The 21008-nt window shown below is 49.5% G+C and overlaps 2 protein-coding genes across 2 annotated transcripts in view; one reads left to right on the top strand and one right to left on the bottom strand.

Moving 5' to 3' along the window:
• Window positions 1-3910, bottom strand: part of TTBK1 (tau tubulin kinase 1) — a 45371-nt gene extending 41461 nt beyond the window's left edge. The window contains exons 1-2 of the mRNA XM_025383220.1: window positions 3888-3910; window positions 820-981 (exon numbers count right to left, since the gene is read on the bottom strand). Of these exons, the coding sequence (XP_025239005.1) occupies window positions 820-927 (108 nt within the window). The 5' untranslated portion in view covers window positions 928-981; window positions 3888-3910. The remainder of the gene's footprint in view (window positions 1-819; window positions 982-3887) is intronic.
• A 12792-nt stretch (window positions 3911-16702) lies between these two features.
• On the top strand, window positions 16703-20522 carry DNPH1 (2'-deoxynucleoside 5'-phosphate N-hydrolase 1). Its single transcript, XM_025382620.1, has 4 exons — window positions 16703-16917; window positions 19748-19816; window positions 20000-20110; window positions 20269-20522. The coding sequence occupies exons 1-4, from the start codon at window positions 16722-16724 to the stop codon at window positions 20415-20417; spliced, it is 525 nt and encodes a 174-aa protein (XP_025238405.1). The 5' UTR covers window positions 16703-16721; the 3' UTR covers window positions 20418-20522.
• Window positions 20523-21008: the final 486 nt, after the last annotated feature.

The raw sequence follows: 21008 nt of genomic DNA, 5'->3' as shown, positions 1-21008 counted from the left end.
TCCTCCTGGCTTCCCACTCCGGTGCAGTCCCACAGGCTCACACACGGGTTCCCCCACACTGCCGCCCACAGTTCGCCCCACATTATCCTGCTCCCACAATAAGAGGACACCAGAGCGCTATTAAGTGACGGAAAAGGGGGAGTGATTTACAGTAGGTCTCCCTCCCCAAACGCTATCATTCCCCCAGCCCTCACGCGCCCCCTCCTAGGCAGGCCTGCTTCCCGAGGAGGCTGAGACTACAACTCCCAGCAGGCCCAGCAGCCCGAAGCCCTGGGCTGGAGGAGCAGGGCACGCCGGGAGATGGAGTCTCGCCGTGCTGCACCTGCCGCAGGACCCGGCGAGGGGAGGAGGCTGGATGGAGAAGATGGAGTGCGGGTGCGGCGGGAGCAGCCTTCAGGGCCTCTTTCCCCAAACACAAGCCTTTCCGTCCTCTGCGGAAGCGGAGGGACACATGCTCGTCCACTGTCCTTCTCCAAGGTCCGTCAGAGAAAAAGCTCCCTCCCCAACCGCTCTTCCTCCTCCCCACACTGGCCTCTGCAGCTCCTGCATCCAACCAGGAGTTGTTCCAGGCTTGGCCTGACCAACGTGACCTAGCGGGGAGAGGGGTGATAGAGGGCGGGGCTGGAGAGAGGGCACTGGGAGAAAGCTATTGTCCACATGTGGTGGCAAAAATAATGACCTGCAAGCAGTATGCAAATGAGCTTAGAGGCACCTCCCTCTTAGGGTAGGGGAGCGGAGGGCACTGGTTTTAACAAATCTTCAGGTCCTCGCCTCCCTCCCCGCTACCCTCCCTCTGCCCCCGCCGGGTCATTCACTCACCACCTTCCAGCGATCCTTGACCACGTAGTTGGCCGGCAGGATGTCGGCCTGCTCCCCTCCCCCACTCATGTTGGTTTCGTCCTTAAGGGCTGCCGCTAGGCACTGCATCCGCCAGCCAGAGGGAGGGGTGTCCGCAGGGCCTGCCCTGAGGGGGCCATCTACCTAGGGGAGTGCGGAGGGGCTGTGAGGGCGGGCTGCGGACCCAGGACCACCTGGCAGATAATGGAGGAGAGGAGCTCCACTCCTGCCCCGCATTCTTCCTGGTCCCGCTGGACAGATGCTCCAGGAGTTACCAGAGGAAAGATTGTATAAAGGCCAGTGCAAGGGAGGTACAGACTACGAACTGGAGATGGTAAAGTCAGCAACAGGACACACATGTTGACCAATGAAGAAGAGGAAAATGACAGTGAACAGGCTGAGGGGAAAGAGAGATATGCTAACTGATGCCAGGAAGACTGGCTGACCAACGGAGCATACCAGACTGGGATCCTCTCCCTTGTAGGGGAGGCCTAGGCCTTGGCTCCCCCTTAGGGGAGTCCCTGTGTCACAAAATGTCCATGGAGTTGTGCAACGGAGGCTTAGTGAAAAGGGAAGACCTGCCACCCAAGGGGTGACCCATGGGACACCCACACCAACGTGACCTGCTAATCAGCCCTGAGAGATGTGGTAATCAAGAAAATGAGGGAAGGCACTAAAGCCCCTTGAGGGTGGTGCTAACTGAAGGGAATGCAGGTGCTGAAAAGCACACACCTTTCTCAGGGTGAGCTGAACCCACTGACACAACCATGGTGTTGGGAGGTCAGGATATGAGAGATGAGGTGAACACAAGTGACAGATTCAAGACATGGATGTCAGATGGACAGCAGCCTTGTGGCCACTCCAGAGGGACAGAGGTGGGCTGAATTTGGAAGGGCAGGAAAATGGGAGGGTCCTAGCAGAAAGCAGGAGGAGTGAAAGGGAACAGCAGGTCTGGGTGGGCATGGGGTGAGAGAGCCTCTGACCACACCTTTCTGTGTCTGCTTAGGAATCAACAAGAAAGAACACAGCTCTCCTCGAATTAGGACAGGTAGAAGTTGGATATCAGGGAGAGTTTCCCAATGACAGGGGTTGGGAGAGCCAGGCACATGTTACCGGAGAAATGCCCATGTATGCGTGTGTGTATGTCTGTATGTGTATCTGTGCATGTATCCTTCTGTGTGTGTATGTGCCTTTGTGTGTCTTTCTTTGTCTATCTTTTCTGTGTGTCTGTCTGCTTTTCTACATGTATCTATGTGTCTGTATGTGCTTGTGTGTGTTTTGTGTCTGTCTGTGTGTGATGTGCATGTGTGTAGGCAAGGGGCCAGAAGACATGACTTTCTGAGATCTCTGCCAACCCAGGACAGAATTTGGAACCAGGATATTTTCCTCTTCTCTTTCCCTCACATTTTTTAGAAGCACACTACTGTGCCCTCACAATGACCCTGGAGAGTCACAAATAGAGAAAGAGGGAAGTTACTTAGGCTGGGGTTTGGGGGTTGTGGGTGGGGGAAGGAAGGTGGCTAAAGAGATCTATAGATGGGGTAGAAACTACATAAACCCCCCTTTCCTTGGGATGAAATAACTTCCCAGGGCTCCTGCATCTAGACATCCTACCATAGGGGACAGGGTGGGACGTGGAGGTGTGGAAACCACCTTCCAATTCATGATGTGCCACTGTGGACATATGGAGAAGGGATCTTCATGGGGAGGGACGCTGCCACTCCTTTTCTCTTTCTTCAAATGACTAAGCTGAGCTGTTTCCTCCAATCCTTACAACTTCAGAGCATCAGGACTTCCCTCCTTCTGCCAAAGTAGGATATGGGGCATCAGGAATTTGAAGGGCAGTGAGGGCAATGGCAGGATGAAGGGAGAGGTAGGGATGGGGTTCTGGAAAAAAGGTGGAGGAGACAGGTTGAGGACAAGACTGAAGAAGCAATTGAACTGGTGGGAGGGAGCCTTCAGAAGTTGAACTGGGTGAACTCTGATGGGCTTTCCAGTCCTAGGACAGTGGATCTCTTAGGTTGATAAGGAAAATTTGTGTCCTGCTCCCATTTTATAGATGAGCAAACCAAAAAGAAAGAGATGAGGCAAGAGAAGGAAGAGTGGAGCTGGGAAGATAAATGAGGGTTACCTGCCTCTCCCTCTCCACTATCCTTCTCTCTGTGTCTGAGGACTACGCTCAGCAGAGACCGGGTTGGATAATACAAACACGGGACACTTGGTTGCCCCATTACTGCCGCCTCAGGCCCCTATGTGCGCATGGGAGCATGGGCGCATGGTGAAGAGGAGGGCTTGTGCAGTTTGTATGAGTATCTGTCAGAGAGTGCAGGTAGGATCATGTGGGGCCAGTGATGGTACATAGGGGTATGTGGAAGTGGTGGGAGCTCATCATGGCCTGTGGATACAAGTGTTGATGTGTAACTCTGCAAGGTGTCAGCAGGTGTGTGTGGGAATCTGGAAGCCCAGGTAAGGAGAGGTGATGGAGACCAGCAAGAGGTGATGGGGACAGGTGAAAGAGATGTGGAGGGAGGCAGAGGGGAATGTCAGGGATGAGGAGCAACAGGATTAGAGGAGGGGGGTGGGTAGGATAGAGACTGGTGAGAGATAATGATGACAGGCAAAGAAGAGATAGGACCATGGGAGGGATTTCTGGGCACAGCTGAGGGGGTGAGGAAGTAGGTAAGAAGACAGGTGGGAGGCATGGAGAGACTGAGGACAGGGAGGGAGGTTATGGAGACAGCTGAATGACTCGTCAGGGGTGACAGGAGAGCCAGGGGTGAAGCCATGGGGACAAGGGACGGAGGTGAGTGGGGAGGAGCAAAGTGCCGGGAGGACGGGTTGGGGAGGGAGGTCTGTGTGCTGGGGACAGGGAGCGGCTCCAGGCCTCGGTGCGGCCCAGGCGGTGTAGGCCAGCGTCCCAGCCCAGCGGGCGGCGACAGCAGCGCGGAGGGGAGCCCAAGAAGGCTGCGCTGGGAGGCGAGCCAGGCGGAGCCCCCTGAGCCCACTAAGGAGCCCCCGCCCCGACCCCGGCCCACCCCGCCCCGCCTCACCTGCTCTGTGCCCGCTGCGGCTGCGGCTGCGGCGGCGGTGGAGGCAGCGGCTCGGGGCGGCGCATCCCCCGGGGCCGGGGCGGGGCGGGGGCGGCTCAGTGCGGCGTTGGGCGACCCGCTCCCTCCGGCGGCGGCGGCGGCGGCGGCCTTCCGACCGGGACCATCCCGGCCCGGCCCGGCCCCGATCCTCCTAGGGCGACGGCGGCGGCAGCGGCGGAGCGGGGAGCTGCCCACAATGCACCGCGCCGCCAGCATCAGCACCAGCCCTGACATCACCGCCCGCTGCCCGCTCTGACATCACCGCTCCTCCTCTGACATCACGTTCCGCCGGCCCCGCTCCGCTCTTCTCCAGCCCTGGGATTCTCTGGCTGTCCCGCTCCAGCTCTCAGGTTCTCCTTACCGCTCTCTGCCACTCACTTGACTCCATCTCCCAGCACAGCCCCATCACTCCTTACCTGCTCCCATAAAACTCACCTCTCTCCATCACCCTTTATCTTCCCCACTCCCAGTATGTCTCTAAACTTCCTCACCTGACCCATCAGTGTCGCCTGATTCCCCACTCCATCCTCTACATGTTTATATCTCCTTCCTCTAAACTCATCCCCCTCTCCTGTACCCATCCTCCCATACGTCCCCATCACTCACCTCTTCTGGGGCCATCCCACACTCTCACCCACCACCTATCACGTGTAATTCTCACCTCACCACCTATATGCTTTATCTTTTGGCTCAACCTGTGTCTCTCTTTCTTTGGCCCTTTCTTTCATTTGTGGACAAACACTGCCATTGGTTTTTACTGCTTACCAAATAAGATGCATACTCTTTACTGTAACATCAAAACACCTTCCCAACATGGACCCATAAGGCCATTACTCCCCTTCTGACATGTTGGATTACTCAACAACTCAACAATCCAACATTCCTTGAACAACAAACTCTGCATGCCGCCTGTCTCTTTCAGTTTCTTCCTTTTTTTTTTTTTTTTTTTTTTTTTGAGACAGGGTCTCATTCTGCTGCCCAGGCTGGAGTGTAGTGGCACAATCTCAGTTCATTGCAACCTCTGCTTCCTGGACTCAAGCGATTCTACAGCCTCAGTCCCCCAAGTACTTGAGACTACAGGTGTGAGCCACTATCTCTGGCTAATTTTTGTATTTTTTTGTAGAGACGGGGTTTCACCATGTTCCCCCAGGCTGGTCTTGAATTCCTGAGCTCAAAGCCATCTGCCCACCTTGGCCTCCCAAAGTGCTGGGATTACAGGCATGAGCTATTGTGCCCAGCCAGCCAGTTCCTTCCTTCCTTAATGCCTTCAACAAATGCACACAGAGCAACTTCAATAATAATAACAACAACAACAACAATGGGCCAGGTGCAATGGCTCATGCCTATAATCCCAACACTTCAGGATACCAAGGCAACAGGATCGCTTGAGCCCGGGAGTTCAAAACCAGCCTGGGCAACATAGTGAGACCTCATCTATACAAAAAAATCTAAAAATTAGCTAGGTGTGGTGGTGTGCACCTGCAGTCCCAGCTACTCGGTAGGCTGAGGGGGAAGGATTTCTTGAGCCCAGGAGGTCAACACTGCAGTGAGTCGTGATTATGCTACTGCGCGCCAGCCTGGATGACAGAGCAAGACTCTGTCTCAATAATAACAACAACAACAGCAACAATTGCATCAGTTATTTACTTCTGCCAGATACTACTCTGACTTTACATATGTTAATTAATTTAATCCTGATGACAACCCTATAAGGTAAGAGTACTATTGTTATCCCTTGTTTTATAGACGAGGAAACTAAGATACAGAGAGGTTAAGTAATATGCATTCGGTTACACAGCTAGCAAGTGGCAGAGCTAGAATTCAATCCCTGGCCCTGGAGTCCACGGTTCTAATCACCACGTTGGGAGGAAGGATCATTGAGCCTGCAAGAGTAATCAGGGAAGGCTTCTTGGAGGAGGCACATTCAACTGTAATTTGAAGAATTAGTAGAATTAGTAGAAGTTTGCCAACAGAGAAGTGGGGCCAGGGCAGAGGATGAAAGAGACTTCCAGGCTGAGAAGACAGCATGAGATGAGGCTGGGGTGGGCGTGTGCAAGATCATGAAGGATCTTGTGTGCAGTGCTAAGATTAGATTTTACCCATTTGAATTTTGGAAGTGTAGTGGATACTGTGGAGAGCCATTCAGATCTCCCTTCAGAATCTAGGTGCGTATTCTCCCAGATATGAGATGTTGAAGGCTGACTGCTTTCAGCTGACCTGTTCTCTGGGAATTGCCTTTGGCCAAGGGAGCTGCCTCATTCAAGATCATGCCCCCTTCCTGGGACATCCCACATCCAATCGATGAGTATAAAAGCCTGGCCTCCTTACTTCAATTGGGAACACCTCCTAAGGGACATCCCATTTTCAAAACTAATAGGGACAGCTGAGGCTTCTATTGAGACTACATCAGAGCTCAACTCCCCGTTCCACGCAACCTTGCCTTCTTCAGTCCTCCACAGAGGTTGATCACCAGAGCACGTCCCAATAAACTTACTGCATGATCGTCTCTGTCTCAGAGGCAGTGTTCTGGGGAGCCTGATTTTCAGATAGGAAACCACTGAGGAATTTTGAGCAAAGACGAGACATGGTCCGATCTGAGTGTTGGGTTAGAATTCTAGTTTCTTTTTCATTTTTGTTTTCAGTACTTTAAAAATGTTGCTCTATTGTCTTCTAACTTGCATTTTTTTCTGATGAGAAATTTGCAATTATCCTATCTCTGTTCCTTTGCATGAAATCTATGCCTTTTATGCGTCTGTTTTTTTAATTTGTTCTGTTTTGTCTTTTGAGACGGAGTCTCGCTCTGTCACCCAGACTGCTGGAGTGCAGTAGCACTATCTAGGTTCAAGTGATTCTCCTGTCTCAGCTTCCCAAGTAGCTGAGATTACAGGCATGCACCACCATGCCCAGCTAATTTTTTGTATTTTTAGTAAAGACAGGGTTTCACCATGTTGGTCATGCTGATCTCAAACTCCTGACCTCAAATGATCTGCCTGCCTCAGCCTCCCAAATTGCTGGGATAGGCATGAGCCACCACGCCCAGACCAAGGCTTCTGGTTTCTTTTAAGATTTTCTCTTTGTCACTGGATTTAGCTGTTTAAGCTATTTGATTATGATGTGTCTTTTTTACATAGTTTTATTCATGTTTCTTGTGCTTGGGGTTGTTGAGATTCTCGTATCTGTGCATATATAGTTTTCATCAAATTGGGAAATTTTTCAGCCATTATTTTCTTAAATATTTTTTCTGCCCTCCCCTTTCCTTCAGGAACTCCAATTACCCTGTATATTAGGCCATTTGAACTTGTCCCACACCCACTGATGCTTTACTTTTTCCCAGCCTTTTTTCTTGCTGTGTTTCATTTTGGATAGTTTCTATTGCTATGTATTCAAGTTCATTAATCTTTTCTTTTACAGCATCTTATCTAGTATTAATTCCATCCAATGTATTTTTCACTGTTGTTTATAATTCTGGAAGTTCGATCTGGGTCTTTTAAAATTTTCCATATCTCTACTCATTTTTTTCTTCTAACTTCTTAAACATATGGAATTATTATAATGACTGCTTTAATACACTTTTCTACTAATTCTATCTAAACAATTTCTGGATTCGTTTCAACAGATTTTTATTCCTACTATGGGTCATATTTTCTGCTTCTTTCCATGTCTAGTAATTTTTTACTGGATGCCAAATACTGTGAATTTTACCTTGCGGAGTCTTGTATATTTTTATATTTCAGTGAATATGATTCAGCTTTGTTCTGGATTGCAGTTAATATTTAAGAAGTAAAAAAAGGCCGGGCGCGGTGGCTCAAGCCTGTAATCCCAGCACTTTGGGAGGCCGAGACGGGTGGATCACGAGGTCAGGAGATCGAGACCATCCTGGCTAACATGGTGAAACCCCGTCTCTACTAAAAAAATAACAAAAAACTAGCCGGGCGATGTGGCGGACGCCTGTAGTCCCAGCTACTCGGGAGGCTGAGGCAGGAGAATGGCGTGAACCCGGGAGGCGGAGCTTGCAGTGAGCTGAGATCCGGCCACTGCACTCCAGCCTGGGCGACAGAGCAAGACTCCGTCTCAAAAAAAAAAAAAAAAAAAAGAAGTAAAAAAACAGACTGGGCATTGTGGTTTATGCCTGTGAATCTCAACATTTTGGGAGACAAATGCAGGAGGACTGCTTGAGCCCAGGAGCTCAAGACCAGCCTGGGCAACATGGAGAGACCCTGTCTCCACAGAAAAAAAAAAAAAAATCAAAACTTAGCCAGGCGTAGTAGCATGCATCTGTGGTCCCAGCTACTTGGGAGGCTGAGGCAGGAGGATCGCTTGAGTCCAGGATGTCAACGCTGCAGTGAGCCATGATCATGCCACTATACTCCAACCTGGGTGAACGAGCAAAACGCTGTCTCAGAAAAAGAAAAGAAACAGAGAGACAGACAGAGAGAAACAGAGAGAAACAGAGAGAGAGAGAGAGAGAGAGAAAGAAAGAAAGAAAGAAAGAAAAACCAGTTTGGGCCGGGCGCGGTGGCTCACACCTGTAATCCCAGCACTTTGGGAGGACAAGGTCAGGAGATCGAGACCATCCTGGCTAACACGGTTTGAAACCCCATCTCTATTAAAAATGCAAAAAATTAGCCAGGCATGGTGGTGGGCGCCTGTAGTCCCAGTTACTCGGGAGGCTGAGGCAGGAGAATGGCGAGCCAAGATCGTGCAACTGCACTCCAGCCTGGGCGACAGAATGAGACTCTGTCTCAAAAAAAAAAAAAAGAAAAAAAAGAAAAAGAAAAAAGAGAAACCAGTTTGATCCTTTTGAAGTTTACTTTTAAGTTTTATTAGATTAGATCAGAGCAGCCTCCAGTCTAGGGCTAATATTTCTCTGATGCTAAGACAAAACCTAATTTTTTTCGCCACTAAGGCAAAGCCCTATGAATTTTCCATATCAGCCAGTAGGAACAGGCACTAGTTCCATCCCTGTGTGAGCTCAAAAATTGTTCACTCTGCTGCTTTCAGATGTTTTTTCCCACCACAGACAGTTCCCTCATACACATGTGCTGATCAGTCCTCAGCTATCTATTCATGGAACCCTCTGAACCTCTCCAGAGCTCTCTCTCGTGTCCTGTACTCTCTCCTGCAAACTAGAGGCCTTGGCCTCCCTGGACTCCCAGCTCTATCTCCTCCATCAAAGAGACAGCCAGGCTCAGCCTGGGTTCCTCCATCCTGCAGCCTGGTAACCTCACAGGCAATAAGCTGGGGCAAATGTAAAGCTCGTCTACTTTGTTTTCAGTCTTTCAGCGATTACAGTACTGTTCTGTGCTGCCTGATGGCCAATGTTCAAACATTATTGCTCTATATTCATATATTCTGTCCAGTTTTTTAGTTGTTAAAGACGGGAGGGTAAATCTAGGTCTTGCTACTTCTTGGCCAGAAGAAGACATTTGATCTGGGTGTTACATGGCAGGAGTGTGAGGATAGACTGGAAGAGCTCCTCCAGATGCTTGATTTCTGCCTTCCTTAAGTCACTACAGCCCTTTGCACATTACTGCATGGCGTTAACCTGATTTCTCCTATTCTTGAGCTAAGGCTGGCTCCTCCCAAAGCCAAATGGAGTCTAAAGTCTCAGATGCTCTCCTTTACTCCTTTTTGTAGCTCTGTTAGTGCCCATTGAATGTCTCACACAAAATAAATGCTTTTAAAATGTGTCCCCAACCTGTACATTAAAAGGAATTTAAGGCTGGGCACAGTGGCTCATGCCCGTAATCCCAGTATTTTGGGAGGCTAAGGCAGGAGGATTGCTTGAGCCCAGGAGTTCCAGACAAGCCTGGGCAACCTAGTGAGACCTCCTCTCTCTGGAAAATAAAAATAAATTTAACAAAAATTAGCCAGGTGTGGTGGCGTGCTCCTGTGGCCCCAGCTACTCAGGAAGCTGAGGTGAGAGGATCGCTTGAGCCTAGGAGGTTGAGGCTACAGTGTGTCATGATCATGCCACTGCATGCCAGTGTGCCAGAGCAAGATCCTGTCTCAAAAAAATAAATAAAAGGGACTTAAAAGATAAATAAAAATAGGTAAGGTTAAACTATACTGTCTAAAAATGCACATTTGGGTGATAAAACCATAATGAAATACAAGGAAGTTTAATGATGTCCTTCCTTTTTGTCCTCACTATAAAAGTAAGGGCAGTGGTTACTTCTGGAGGGAGTAAGGGGGCTGTTTGGGATGGTGCACATGGAAACTACTTCTAGGTTAGTTGAAGATCTATTTTGAGATGAGATGGGTGGGAATCACAAGAGTGTTTGTCTTATAATAATTCATTTGTTTAGGTGGTTTTCTGTAGCTGAGTTTGATTTTATAATGAAAGTATAATTTTATTGGTACGCCTCTGCATGAATGAATGAATAATAAATGATAAATACATCTGGGCATTGAGTATCAATGGTTGCTCGCATCAAAACAGAGAGACATCCAGACACTATGTGCCCATGTTAGGATTACACAACACCCTTTGTGAAATAGCCAAATTCTACCTGAATCTGATTAAGTCTCTGCATCCAACTCCAATGTACAGGAAATAAGGAATATAGAGGAACATATTCAGTGACATCACAGGGATATAATTGGAAAACTTCAGACTGAAGGAAACTGCAGGATGAGAGAGAGAAAGAGAGAATATACAGGGGAAATGTATATATTATAGACTTAAAAGGCATGTCAACCAATCATAATATGTGGATCTTGATTTTAAACAAATAAATTACAAAATTTTAAGACAAGATATTTGAACATGAATGGAATATTTGATGATATTAAGAAAATCTTGTTAAATTTTTTAGCTATGATATGATAATAATATTTTAGTTCCTTTTTTTAATAAGATGGTGTCTCACTATGATGGCCAGGTTGGTCTTCAACTCTTGGCCTCAAGCAATCCTCCCACAGTACTAGGGATTACAGGCGTGAGCCACCATGCCCAGCCTTGGTTACATTTTTAGTAAAAAAGAGTTATCTTTTACAGACATATATAAAAATATTTATAAATGAAAAATGTAATCTGAAATTTGCATCAAAATAGTACAGTGAGGAAATTTAGTATGAATACAGATGAAACAAGACTGGCCATAAACTGATAATTATTAAATCTCATACTATTTTCTCTACTTTATATTTTGCTTTGTTAAGAACAGTTTTACTGTTGCAAATGGCAGAATTTCCTTCTTTTTTTTTTTTTTTTTTTTTGAGACAGAGTCTTGCTCTGTCGCCCAGGCTGGAGTGCAGTGGCCGGATCTCAGCTCACTGCAAGCTCCACCTCCCGAGTTCACGCCATTCTCCTGCCTCAGCCTCCCGAGTAGCTGGGACTACAGGCGCCTCCCACCTCGCCCGGCTAGTTTTTTGTATTTTTTAGTAGAGACGGGGTTTCACCGTTTTAGCCAGGATGGTCTCGATCTCCTGACCTCGTGATCCACCCGTCTCGGCCTCCCAAAGTGCTGGGATTACAGGCTTGAGCCACCGCGCCCGGCCTCCTTCTTTTTAAAGACTGTTTAATATTCCATTATACACACACACACACACACACACACACAAACATACACACACGTAGTGCCACCACATCCAGCTAATTTTTTAAATTTTTTGTAGAGGTGGGGTCCTCCTTGTTGCCCAGGCTGGTCTCAAACTGCTGGGCTCAATCAATCCTCCCACCTCAGCCTCCCAAAGTGCTGTGATTAAAGGCATGAGCCACAGTGCCCGGCCTACTGTAGCTTAATAATATATTTTGAAATCAGACATGAATGAACCTGGAGGGCATTATGGGGAAATAAGCCTGTCACAGAAGGACAAAACTCATATGAAGGATGCATAATGGGCAAACTCATAGAAGCACCCAAGCCTGCCAACAAAACTTGGCCAGGTGTGGTGGCACCTGCCTGTAGTCCCAGCTACTTCGGAGGCTGAGGTGGGAGGATCACTTGAGGGGTCAAGGCTGTAGTGAGCTGTGATGCCATGATGGTGCCACTGCACTCTAGCCTGGGTAACAGAGTGAAACCCTGTCTCAAAAAAATAAAAAGAACCCTTCTGTCACTCCCAGAATGTTTTCTCGTGCCCTCTGCAGGCAATTCCTGCTCCCACCCCCAGCCTTAGGCAACAACTGGTCTGCTTTCTGTCTCACCAAACATGCCTTTTCTAGACATGTCAAATAGAATCATATGATATGTAGTCTTTAGCTATTCTCTGTATCAGCACATAAATTTGACATTTTCCATAATAAAATAATTTTTGTTTAATTGAACAATGACTTACATTTGTATAGCACTTTATTTTTAAAAGGACTTTATTTTTTAGAGCAGTTTTAGGTTCACAGCAATACCGAGCAGAAGGTACAGAGAGTTCCCACACACCTCTGCTTCCACAAATGCACAGCCTCCGCTATTATCAACATCCCCACTGAAGCGGTACATTTGTTAGACTGATGAACCTACATTGACCATCATTATCACACAAAGTCCATAGACTACATTAGGGTTCACTCTTCATGTTGTACACTCTATGGGTTTGGATAAATATATAATGACATGTACCCACCATTATAGGATCATACAGGGTAATTTCACCACCCTAAAAACTCCCTGAGTACTTTGTGTTTTCTTTTTTCTTTTTTTTTTTTTTCAGACGAGTTTCGCTGTTGTCGCCCAGGCTGGAGTGCAGTGGCGCTATCTCACTCACTCCACCTGCCTTGGCCTCCCAAAGTGCTGGAATTACAGGTGTGAGCCACCGCACCTAGCCTATATTTTCTAATGTGCCTTCACATGCTTCACTGCACCATGCTCAAATCAGGTGAGTAAGGCAGGATAACATTTCTTACCAATTTCATAAACGAGGAAACAGACTTGGAGAGTTTAAGGGACCTGACCAAGGTCACAGAGATAGTAATGGAATTGAGACTGGCCTCCTGGGGCCAGGCACAGTGGCTTATGCCTGCAATCCCAGCACTTTGGGTGAAACCCCGTCTCTACTAAAAATACAAAAATTAGCCGGGCGTGGTGGCACATACCTGTAATCCCAGCTACTTGGAGGCTAAGGCAGGAGAATTGCTTGAACCCAGGAGGCGGAGGTTGCTGTGAGCCGAGATCGCACCACTGTACTCCAGCCTGGGCAACAAGAGTGAAACTCTCTTTCTCAAAAAAAAAAAAAAAAAGATACAGAGGCAGAAACAAGATGGGGTGTGTGTGTGTGTGTGTCTGTGCATGTGTGTTCCTTGTCTTTGGGGGGAACTGGAGGGAAGGTGTGAGTGAGGATAAGGAGTGTTGGGGAGGTTGCCTATCAAGTCTGCTGGCACCTGAGGCCTCCTTCCTAATCTGTGTATGCATGTTTGTGCGTGCGTGAGAGAGGGCACCCGGTGGGGGAGGGACAGGTGTGCAGCTATGTCTTCATGTTTGCCCCATGGTCTGTGTATACATAGCTGGGCCCAGCACAGCAGTGGGCAGAAATACTCTGAAATCTCTGTCTCCCCTTTGTATCTTAGCATTAAAAATGTACATATTGCTGCATCTTCTCTGCAATGGCACACTTCAGTACTTTAATAGTTATCTTTCAGGAAGAATACGGAAGAAAACACTGATGGAGCTTTCCTCTGGGGAGTGGGGCTGGGGTCTCAGGACTTTCTTTCCACTGCATACTATCTCATTCCATTTGAAGGTTTTGTCATATATTTGTGATTGTCATAATAAAATGAGGGTGAAATCAGTATTGGTGAACAATGAGTGCTTGCCTGTCTCCCTGAATATACTGCCTCTATCAACCTGCTTACTATAGGGCTGAGCAGACTACGAAGTGCTGTGAAATTCATCCTCTCATTTAAACCACTCATTCATTTAACAAACGTTTAATAAATGTTTCTTATGTGCCAGGCATAGTTCTAGAAACTGGGGATAGGCTAGGCACAGTGGCTCACACCTGTAATCCCAGTACTTTGGGAGGCTGAGGTGGGAGGATCACTTGAGCCCAGGAGTTTAAGATAAGCCTGGGCAACATAGTGAGACCCCATTTCTACAAAAAATTAGCCAGGCATGGTGGCACTCGCCTGTAGTCCCAGTTATTCAGGAGGATGAGAAGGGAGCATTGCTTGAGCCCAAGAGTTGGAGGCTGCAGTGAGCTGTGACCATGACACTGCACTCAAGCCTGGGTGATAGAGCAAGACACCATCTCTTAATAAAGAAAAGGAAAGAAAGAAAGGAAAGAAAGAGAAGAAAGAAAAAAAGGAAGAAAGAAAGAAGGAAGGGAGGGAGGGAGGGAGGAAGGAAGGAAGGAAGGAAGAGAGAAAGAAAGAAAAAAGAAAAGAAGAAAGAGAAAAGAGAGAGGGAGGGAAGGAAAGGAAGAGAGAGAGAGAGAGGAAGGAAGAAAGGAAGGAAAAGAAAGAAAGAAAAGAAAAGAAAAGAAAGAAGGAAAGGAAGGAAGGAAGAAGAAAGAAGGAAAGAAAGAAAGAAAGAAGAGAAAGAGAACGAATGCAGGAATACAGCAGTGAACAACTTTCTACTGGGTATAGAAAAACATGCAACATAATTAATAAGTTATATGGTGCATGAGAAGGAGAAAAGGCAAGGCAGGGAAGGGTGATAGAGAGAACTGGGGGATGGAGGGCTGCCATATTGAATAGGGTGGTCAGGGAAGGTAAAGTGTCAACAAAGACTTGAAGGAAATGAGGAGTGAGCCAGGAAGCTACCTGGGAGAACAGGGTTCCAGGCAGAGGGAACAGCAAATGCAAAGACTCTGACGCAAGGGCATGGCTGACATGCTTAAGGAACAGCCAGGAAGCCAGTGAGGTGGCAGAGAAGTGAATGAAAATAATAGGACCTGGAGTTAGGGAGGTAAGAGGGTGATAGGATCATCTGGAGCCTTGTGAGCTGCTGTGGGGTTTTCAGTTTTTACCCCAAGTGAGATGGGAACCATCGGAGGGTTTTGAGCAGAGGAAGGTCTTGACCTACATCACTCTAGCTGCTGAGTGGACAGCAGACTGTAGCAGGGAAGGGTAAGGGAGGTGTATAGAGAACCCTTGACATAAGTCATTCCATCTTAGAAAAAGACTCCATCACTGAGCGCATTCGCTCATGCCTGTAATCCCAGCACTTTGGGAGGCTGAGGTGGGGGATTGTTTGGGCCTAGGAGTTTTGAGACCAGTCCTAGAAACATAGTAAGACCTCATCGCTACACTTTTTTTTTTTTTTTTTGAGATGGAGTCTCACTCTGTTGCCCAGGCTGGAGTGCAGTGGTGTGATCTCGGCTCACTGCAACCTCTGCCTCCCGGGTTCAAGCGATTCTCCAGCCTCAGACTCTGGGGTAGCTGGCACTATAGGTGTGTGCCATCATGCCCAGCTAACTTTTTGTATTTTTAGTAGAGATGGGGTTTCACTGCGTTAGCCAGGATGGTTTCGATCTCCTGACCTTGTGATCTGCCCATGTCGGCCTCCCAGAGTGCTGGGATTACAGGCGTGAGCCACAGTGCTTGGCCAATTTTTTTTTTTTTTAATTAGCTCAGCATGGTGGTATGTGCCTGTAGTCCTAGCTACTCAGGAAGCTGAGGTGGGAGGATTCCTTGAACCCACGAGTTTGGGGCTACAGTGAGCAATGATCGTGAGACTGCAGTGAGCAATGATTGTGCCTCTGCACTCCAGTGTGGGCGACAGGCACCTTGTCCCAAAAAATAATAAATAAATAAAGTTTTAAAAAACTCCATCTTACATTTCAAAAGGCATCAAGCCAACAGGGTCCAGATGTTCACCTAACCAACGGAGACAACACCCAACCAGATAAAGGCATCGCCCTTTACTATAAGTCCTCCGTAAAATGAGCAGGACTTAAGCAGCTAGACACCGCCGCCTTAACAGACTGAGTCTTGCTATCACTTGTGACCAGCACCTGATGTCTGCCTCTGAAGGCTCTGCTCAAATCAAGGACTGTTCCTTGCAAGCCCTTGACGACTATCCCCATCAGGCCAGGACTCTGTCCATAACACTCTCCTTGGACTGGTTCGTTAACCCCTTTTCTCTTGATGTTAAATGTTCCTGTGTTTGATGTGAAATTTTCATCTGTAACATTTATATCCTTATATCCTTACATATAATACTATGTGTGGTTTGCAAGACAGTCTGACCTGTGGAGTGGCTCCAGCCTGCATGCCCACGGCTCTGACTACCAAGTGAACAGGTGGTCTTAAGAAGAACTGCCTTCTTGGGAACTCCATGTGGTGCCTAACTTTTGTGCTTGAAATAGCATCAATAAAAACCCGACCTTATGGGTAGACACAAAGGTGGGTGGACCTGGTTCTGTATGACGTTGGGCAGCTCGGGACATGGGGAGACCTGTTAGGAGGCTGCGGAGAGCCAGGAGGAGGCTTAGACCAGGGTAGTGGCCCTGTAGGTGGTCGTGGGATTTCAGATTTAGAAGGAGGAATCTACACGAGTTGCCAATGGATGGGACGCAGAGTTTGAGAGAAAGGGAACGATCCAGATGACTCCGAGGGTCTTGGGCCTGAGCAGCTGGGAGGATGCAACTGGGAAAGACGGCGGGGAGGCGGGGAGCAGAAGCTGGTGAGGTAGGGAAGTTCTGCTTGGACAAGGTCAAGTTAAGGTGCGTATTAGGCATCCGAACGTCAAGTCCGGGAAGGGTGTGTTTCAGAGAGGGTCCCGGTTGGATCCTCCCAGTTCGTCTTCCCCATTCCACAGGTGTGGACTCAGCAGCCGATCTCTGCGCTGGGCCGGGCGGGGTCACGTGGCCGCAGGCTGGCGCCCCCTGGCGCGGGAGAGCGCGGGCGGCTGGGGAATGGCTGCTGCCAGGGTGCGGGGGCGCAGCAAGAGTGGGGAGCTGGGGGAGTCTGGCCGCCCGGCCCTGTACTTCTGTGGGAGCATTCGCGGCGGACGCGAGGACAGGACGCTGTACGAGCGGATCGTGTCTCGGCTGCGGCGATTCGGGACAGTGCTCACCGAGCACGTGGCGGCCGCCGAGCTGGGCGCGCGCGGTGAGGCCCTGGGGACGCGGGCTGCGGGGACGCGGGCGGGAGCCTGGCTGGGCTGGCGGGGTCCCGGCCTGATACCGCGGCAGCTGCGCTCCCGGTGCCAGGAGCCCGCCCTCCTACCCCGGTGCTCCATCCAGCGCCCCAGTCCGAGAAGGAAACTGGCCGGGGCTCGGACTGCGTGGGTCCCAGCAAGCCTGCGAGTGTGAGGCATTCTCAGCATTATCTTGACCTTTGGTTCCTTCTTGGAGAACTCTGTCTTCAGCTGCTTTCAGAGCGTTTGTAGGGTGCAACAGAAAGAAGGTGGATTGGGCTGCTTTGCCTGGGCTCAGTTCCCACTTCACCCGCTGGAATCTTTTCCACCACCCAACACGAAAGGTATCCTCCTGCCTCCCCACCAAGTTTTTATTTGTTTTGTTTTGTTTTTGAGACGGAATCTCACTCTGTCGCCTAGGCTGGAGTGCAGTTGAACGATCTCCTCCCGGGTTTAAGCGATTCTCTTGCCTCAGCCTCCCGAGTAGCCGGGACTACAGGAACGCACCACCACACCCGGCTACTTTTTGTACTTTTAGTAGAGACGGGGTTTCACCATATTGGACAGGCTCGTTTCGAACTCCTGACCTCAGGTGATCCGCCCTCCTCAGCTTCCCAAAGTGCTGGGATTACAGGCATGAGCCACCGCCCAGCGCCTGCCTCTCCTTTTTCTGTGAAGACATCAGCACTCTCTTAGACCCGGCTGACCCCAGTTCTCGCTATTACTCTCACGTTTTTGTTTTGTTGATACAAGGGCCTCTCTGCCGCCTAGGCTGGAGTGCAGTGGTGTGATCATAGCTCACTGCAGCCTCGGCCTCCTAGACTCACGATCCTCCAGCCTCAGCCTCCTATTAGCAAGGGCTGCAGGGGCATGACACCATGCCTGGCTAATTTTCAAAATTTTTCTGTAGAGATCAAGAGTCTCACTGTGTTACCCAGTCTGGTCCTGACCTCCGAGCCTCAAGTGATCCTCCTGCCTCGGGCCTCCTGAAGTGCTAGCACTATAGGTGTGAGCCCCCACGCTGGCCTCATGTTCTCTTTCAGGCTGTTATTGTGTTCTGCTCCTGGCTGCTGGGTTTTTCTTTTTCCTTTTTTCTATTTATTTATTTATTTGGAAACAGTCTTGTTCCATTACCCATGCTGGAGTGCAGTGGCAAAATCTCAGCTCACTGCCAACCTCTGCCTCCCAGGTTTGAGTGATCCTCCCACCTCAGCCTCCCAAGTAGCTGGGACTACAGGTGTGCGCCACCACACCTGGTTAATTTCTGTATTTTTATAGGGACGGGATTTTGCCATGTTGGCCAGGCTGGTCTTGAACTCCTGAGCCCAAGTGATCTGCCTGCCTTGGCCTCCCAAAGTGTTGGGATTACAGACATGAGCCACTGAGTCTGGCTGGATTTCTCTAAAGCATACTTTGATGTGCTGGTCTGGAATCTTGCAGGTCCTTCTAGTTTGAAAATTGTGTCTTGAATGCTTGTGCTGCTGCTAAGAAAACCTTAAGTGGTTTCCACTTACCCTACCCAAGAGCAGACCCACAATTTGTGGGACCTCATGCAGTTCTGGGAGACCTCTTTAAAAAGACAAAACTCACAATACAAAGTTGCTGATGGTTTGGAAAGGGCCTGTGCAAGTGGAGGACCCTGAAGCTTATAGCTCATTAGTTCATGGTATATCCAGACTGCCTGGTGGCTCTCCAGGTCTTTAGTGTTATCTGAGGGAGCCTGTTAAAAATGCAGGTTCTGATCATCTGGGATAAAGCCTTCGAATCTGTACTTTCTTTTCCCCCCCAAGACAACAGTCTTGCTGTGTCGCCCAGGCTGGAGTGCAGTGGAGTGATCTCCGCTCACTGCAACCTCCACCTCCCAGGTTCAAGCAATTCTCCTGCCTCAGCCTCCCAAGTAGCTGGTATTACAGGTACCTGCCACCACGCCTGGCTAATTTTTTAATTTTTAGTAGAGATGGGGTTTCACCATGTTGGCCAGACTGGTCTTGAACTCCTGACCTTGTGAGCCTACTGCCTTGGCCTCCCAAAGTGCCAGGATTACAGGCGTGAGCCACTGCACCTGGCCCGAATCTGTACTTTTTTTTTTTTTTTTTTTTTTTGAGACAGAGTTTTGCTCTTTGCCCAGGCTGGAGTGCAGTGGTGTAATCTCGGCTCATTGCAACCTCCGCCTCCTGGGTTCAAATGATTCTCCTGCTCCAGCCTCCCGAGCTGCTGGGATTACAGGTGTGTACCACCATGCCCAGCTAATTTTTGTATGTTTAGTAGAGACGGGGTTTCACCATGTTGACCAGGCTGGTCTTGAACTCCTGACCTCAAGTGATCCACCCGCTTCAGCCTCCCAAAGTGCTGGGATTGCAGGCATGAGCCACCATGCCCGGCCCTGGAATCTGTACTTCTAACAAGCTTCCCGGTGGTCCTAACCTGATGTGGTGGGCTGAGCCTCACCGTCCTGGAAGATAACATTTAATCAAGCTAGGACCTGAGATCCCTACCTTCTGGGCCCAGGATGCCTCTCCTACTTTTGGCTAAGTGCCCATGCACCTTTCCCTAATCATTCTCATGTGCTGCCCATGTTCTCATTTGGCCCTAATCACATACATCCCACCTTGCACAGGGCTGAATTTCTTTTTGTGGCTATTTCATTTCCTCGCTGCTTTGACGAGATCGTCATGTTGGGTCAGGTCATCTAGCACAAGGCTCTCGCCCTCCCTAAGCAGGGTGGGTATAGACATGCAAGGGCATAGGAGTTACGAGGAGCCAGCATGAGGCATGTCCCTGACCAGCTTTCCCTCAACACAGGGGAAGAGGCTGCTGCGGGTGACAGGCTCATCCATGAGCGGGACCTGGCGTGGCTGCAGCAGGCGGATGGTGAGTGGCGCTCTCTCCTTCCAGCACCTAACTCCTCTGGAGTGCTGGGTTCCCCTGGACATCCCAGCCTCCACACCTAGAAGGGACTCCCAGAGTTCCCTCCTCACCACAGCCACATCGCCATCTTCCTTATGAACCCCAAGTGCCCCCAATGCTGAGGCTTCCTCTCGTCTTTCTTCCCAGTGGTCGTGGCAGAAGTGACACAGCCATCCCTGGGTGTAGGCTACGAGCTGGGCCGGGCTGTGGCCTTCAACAAGCGGATCCTATGCCTGTTCCGCCCGCAGTCTGGCCGTGGTGAGCACCCCAAGCCTCCCTCCTGGCTTTCTGTGGACCCAGCCCTCAGCTCCTTCCCTGGTGGGCTCTGAGCACCGAGCCTCCCTCAACAGGGAAGGGGGAAGGGAGCTGTGAGGGTGGGGATGGGAGGCAGCTCCACCTTTCCCTGCTCTTTCCAGTGCTTTCGGCCATGATCCGGGGAGCAGCAGATGGCTCTCGGTTCCAGGTGTGGGACTATGAGGAGGGAGAGGTGGAGGCGCTGCTGGATCGATACTTCGAGGCTGATCCTCCAGGGCAGGTGGCTGCCTCCCCTGACCCACCCACTTGACTTAATCTCACTTTCTTAAATTCTTCTGTTCTCAGACACTGCTCTAAGTACCATTCCTTCCTCTTAGCCCCAGGAGCAAATTAAAAGGTACAGTTAAAATCCTAACTTTCTGTCTGAGTCCTGCCACACTTCACTTCAAGATAGATGCTTTAGAAATCTCTAGGCCGAGAGGAGGAAAACTCCAAATGCCCTCAAGCCCCTTCCTCCCCAGGAACACTTAAGAATTGGGAAGAGGGTCGGGCGTGGTGGCTCACGCCTGTGATCCTAGTACTTTGGGAGGTTGAAGCGGGCGGATCACAAGGTCAGGAGATCGAGACCATCCTGGCTAACACGGTAAAACCCCGTCTCTACTAAAAATGCAAAAAATTAGCCAGGCGTGGTGGCGGGTGCCTGTAGTCCCAGCTATTCGGGAGGCTGAGGCAGGAGAATGGCGTGAACCCACGAGGTGGAGCTTGCAGTGAGCCAAGAGTTGGGAGGAAAGGCTGGGTGCAGTGGCTCACGCCTGTAATCCCAACACTTTGAGAGGCCGAGGCGGGCGGATCACGTGAGCTCAAGAGTTTGAGACCAGCCTGGCCAACATGGGAAACCCCA

Source organism: Theropithecus gelada, chromosome 4 (genome assembly GCF_003255815.1).
Source record: "Theropithecus gelada isolate Dixy chromosome 4, Tgel_1.0, whole genome shotgun sequence".
NCBI lineage: Eukaryota > Metazoa > Chordata > Mammalia > Primates > Cercopithecidae > Theropithecus > Theropithecus gelada.
This window is presented reverse-complemented; position numbering and strand designations above follow the sequence as displayed.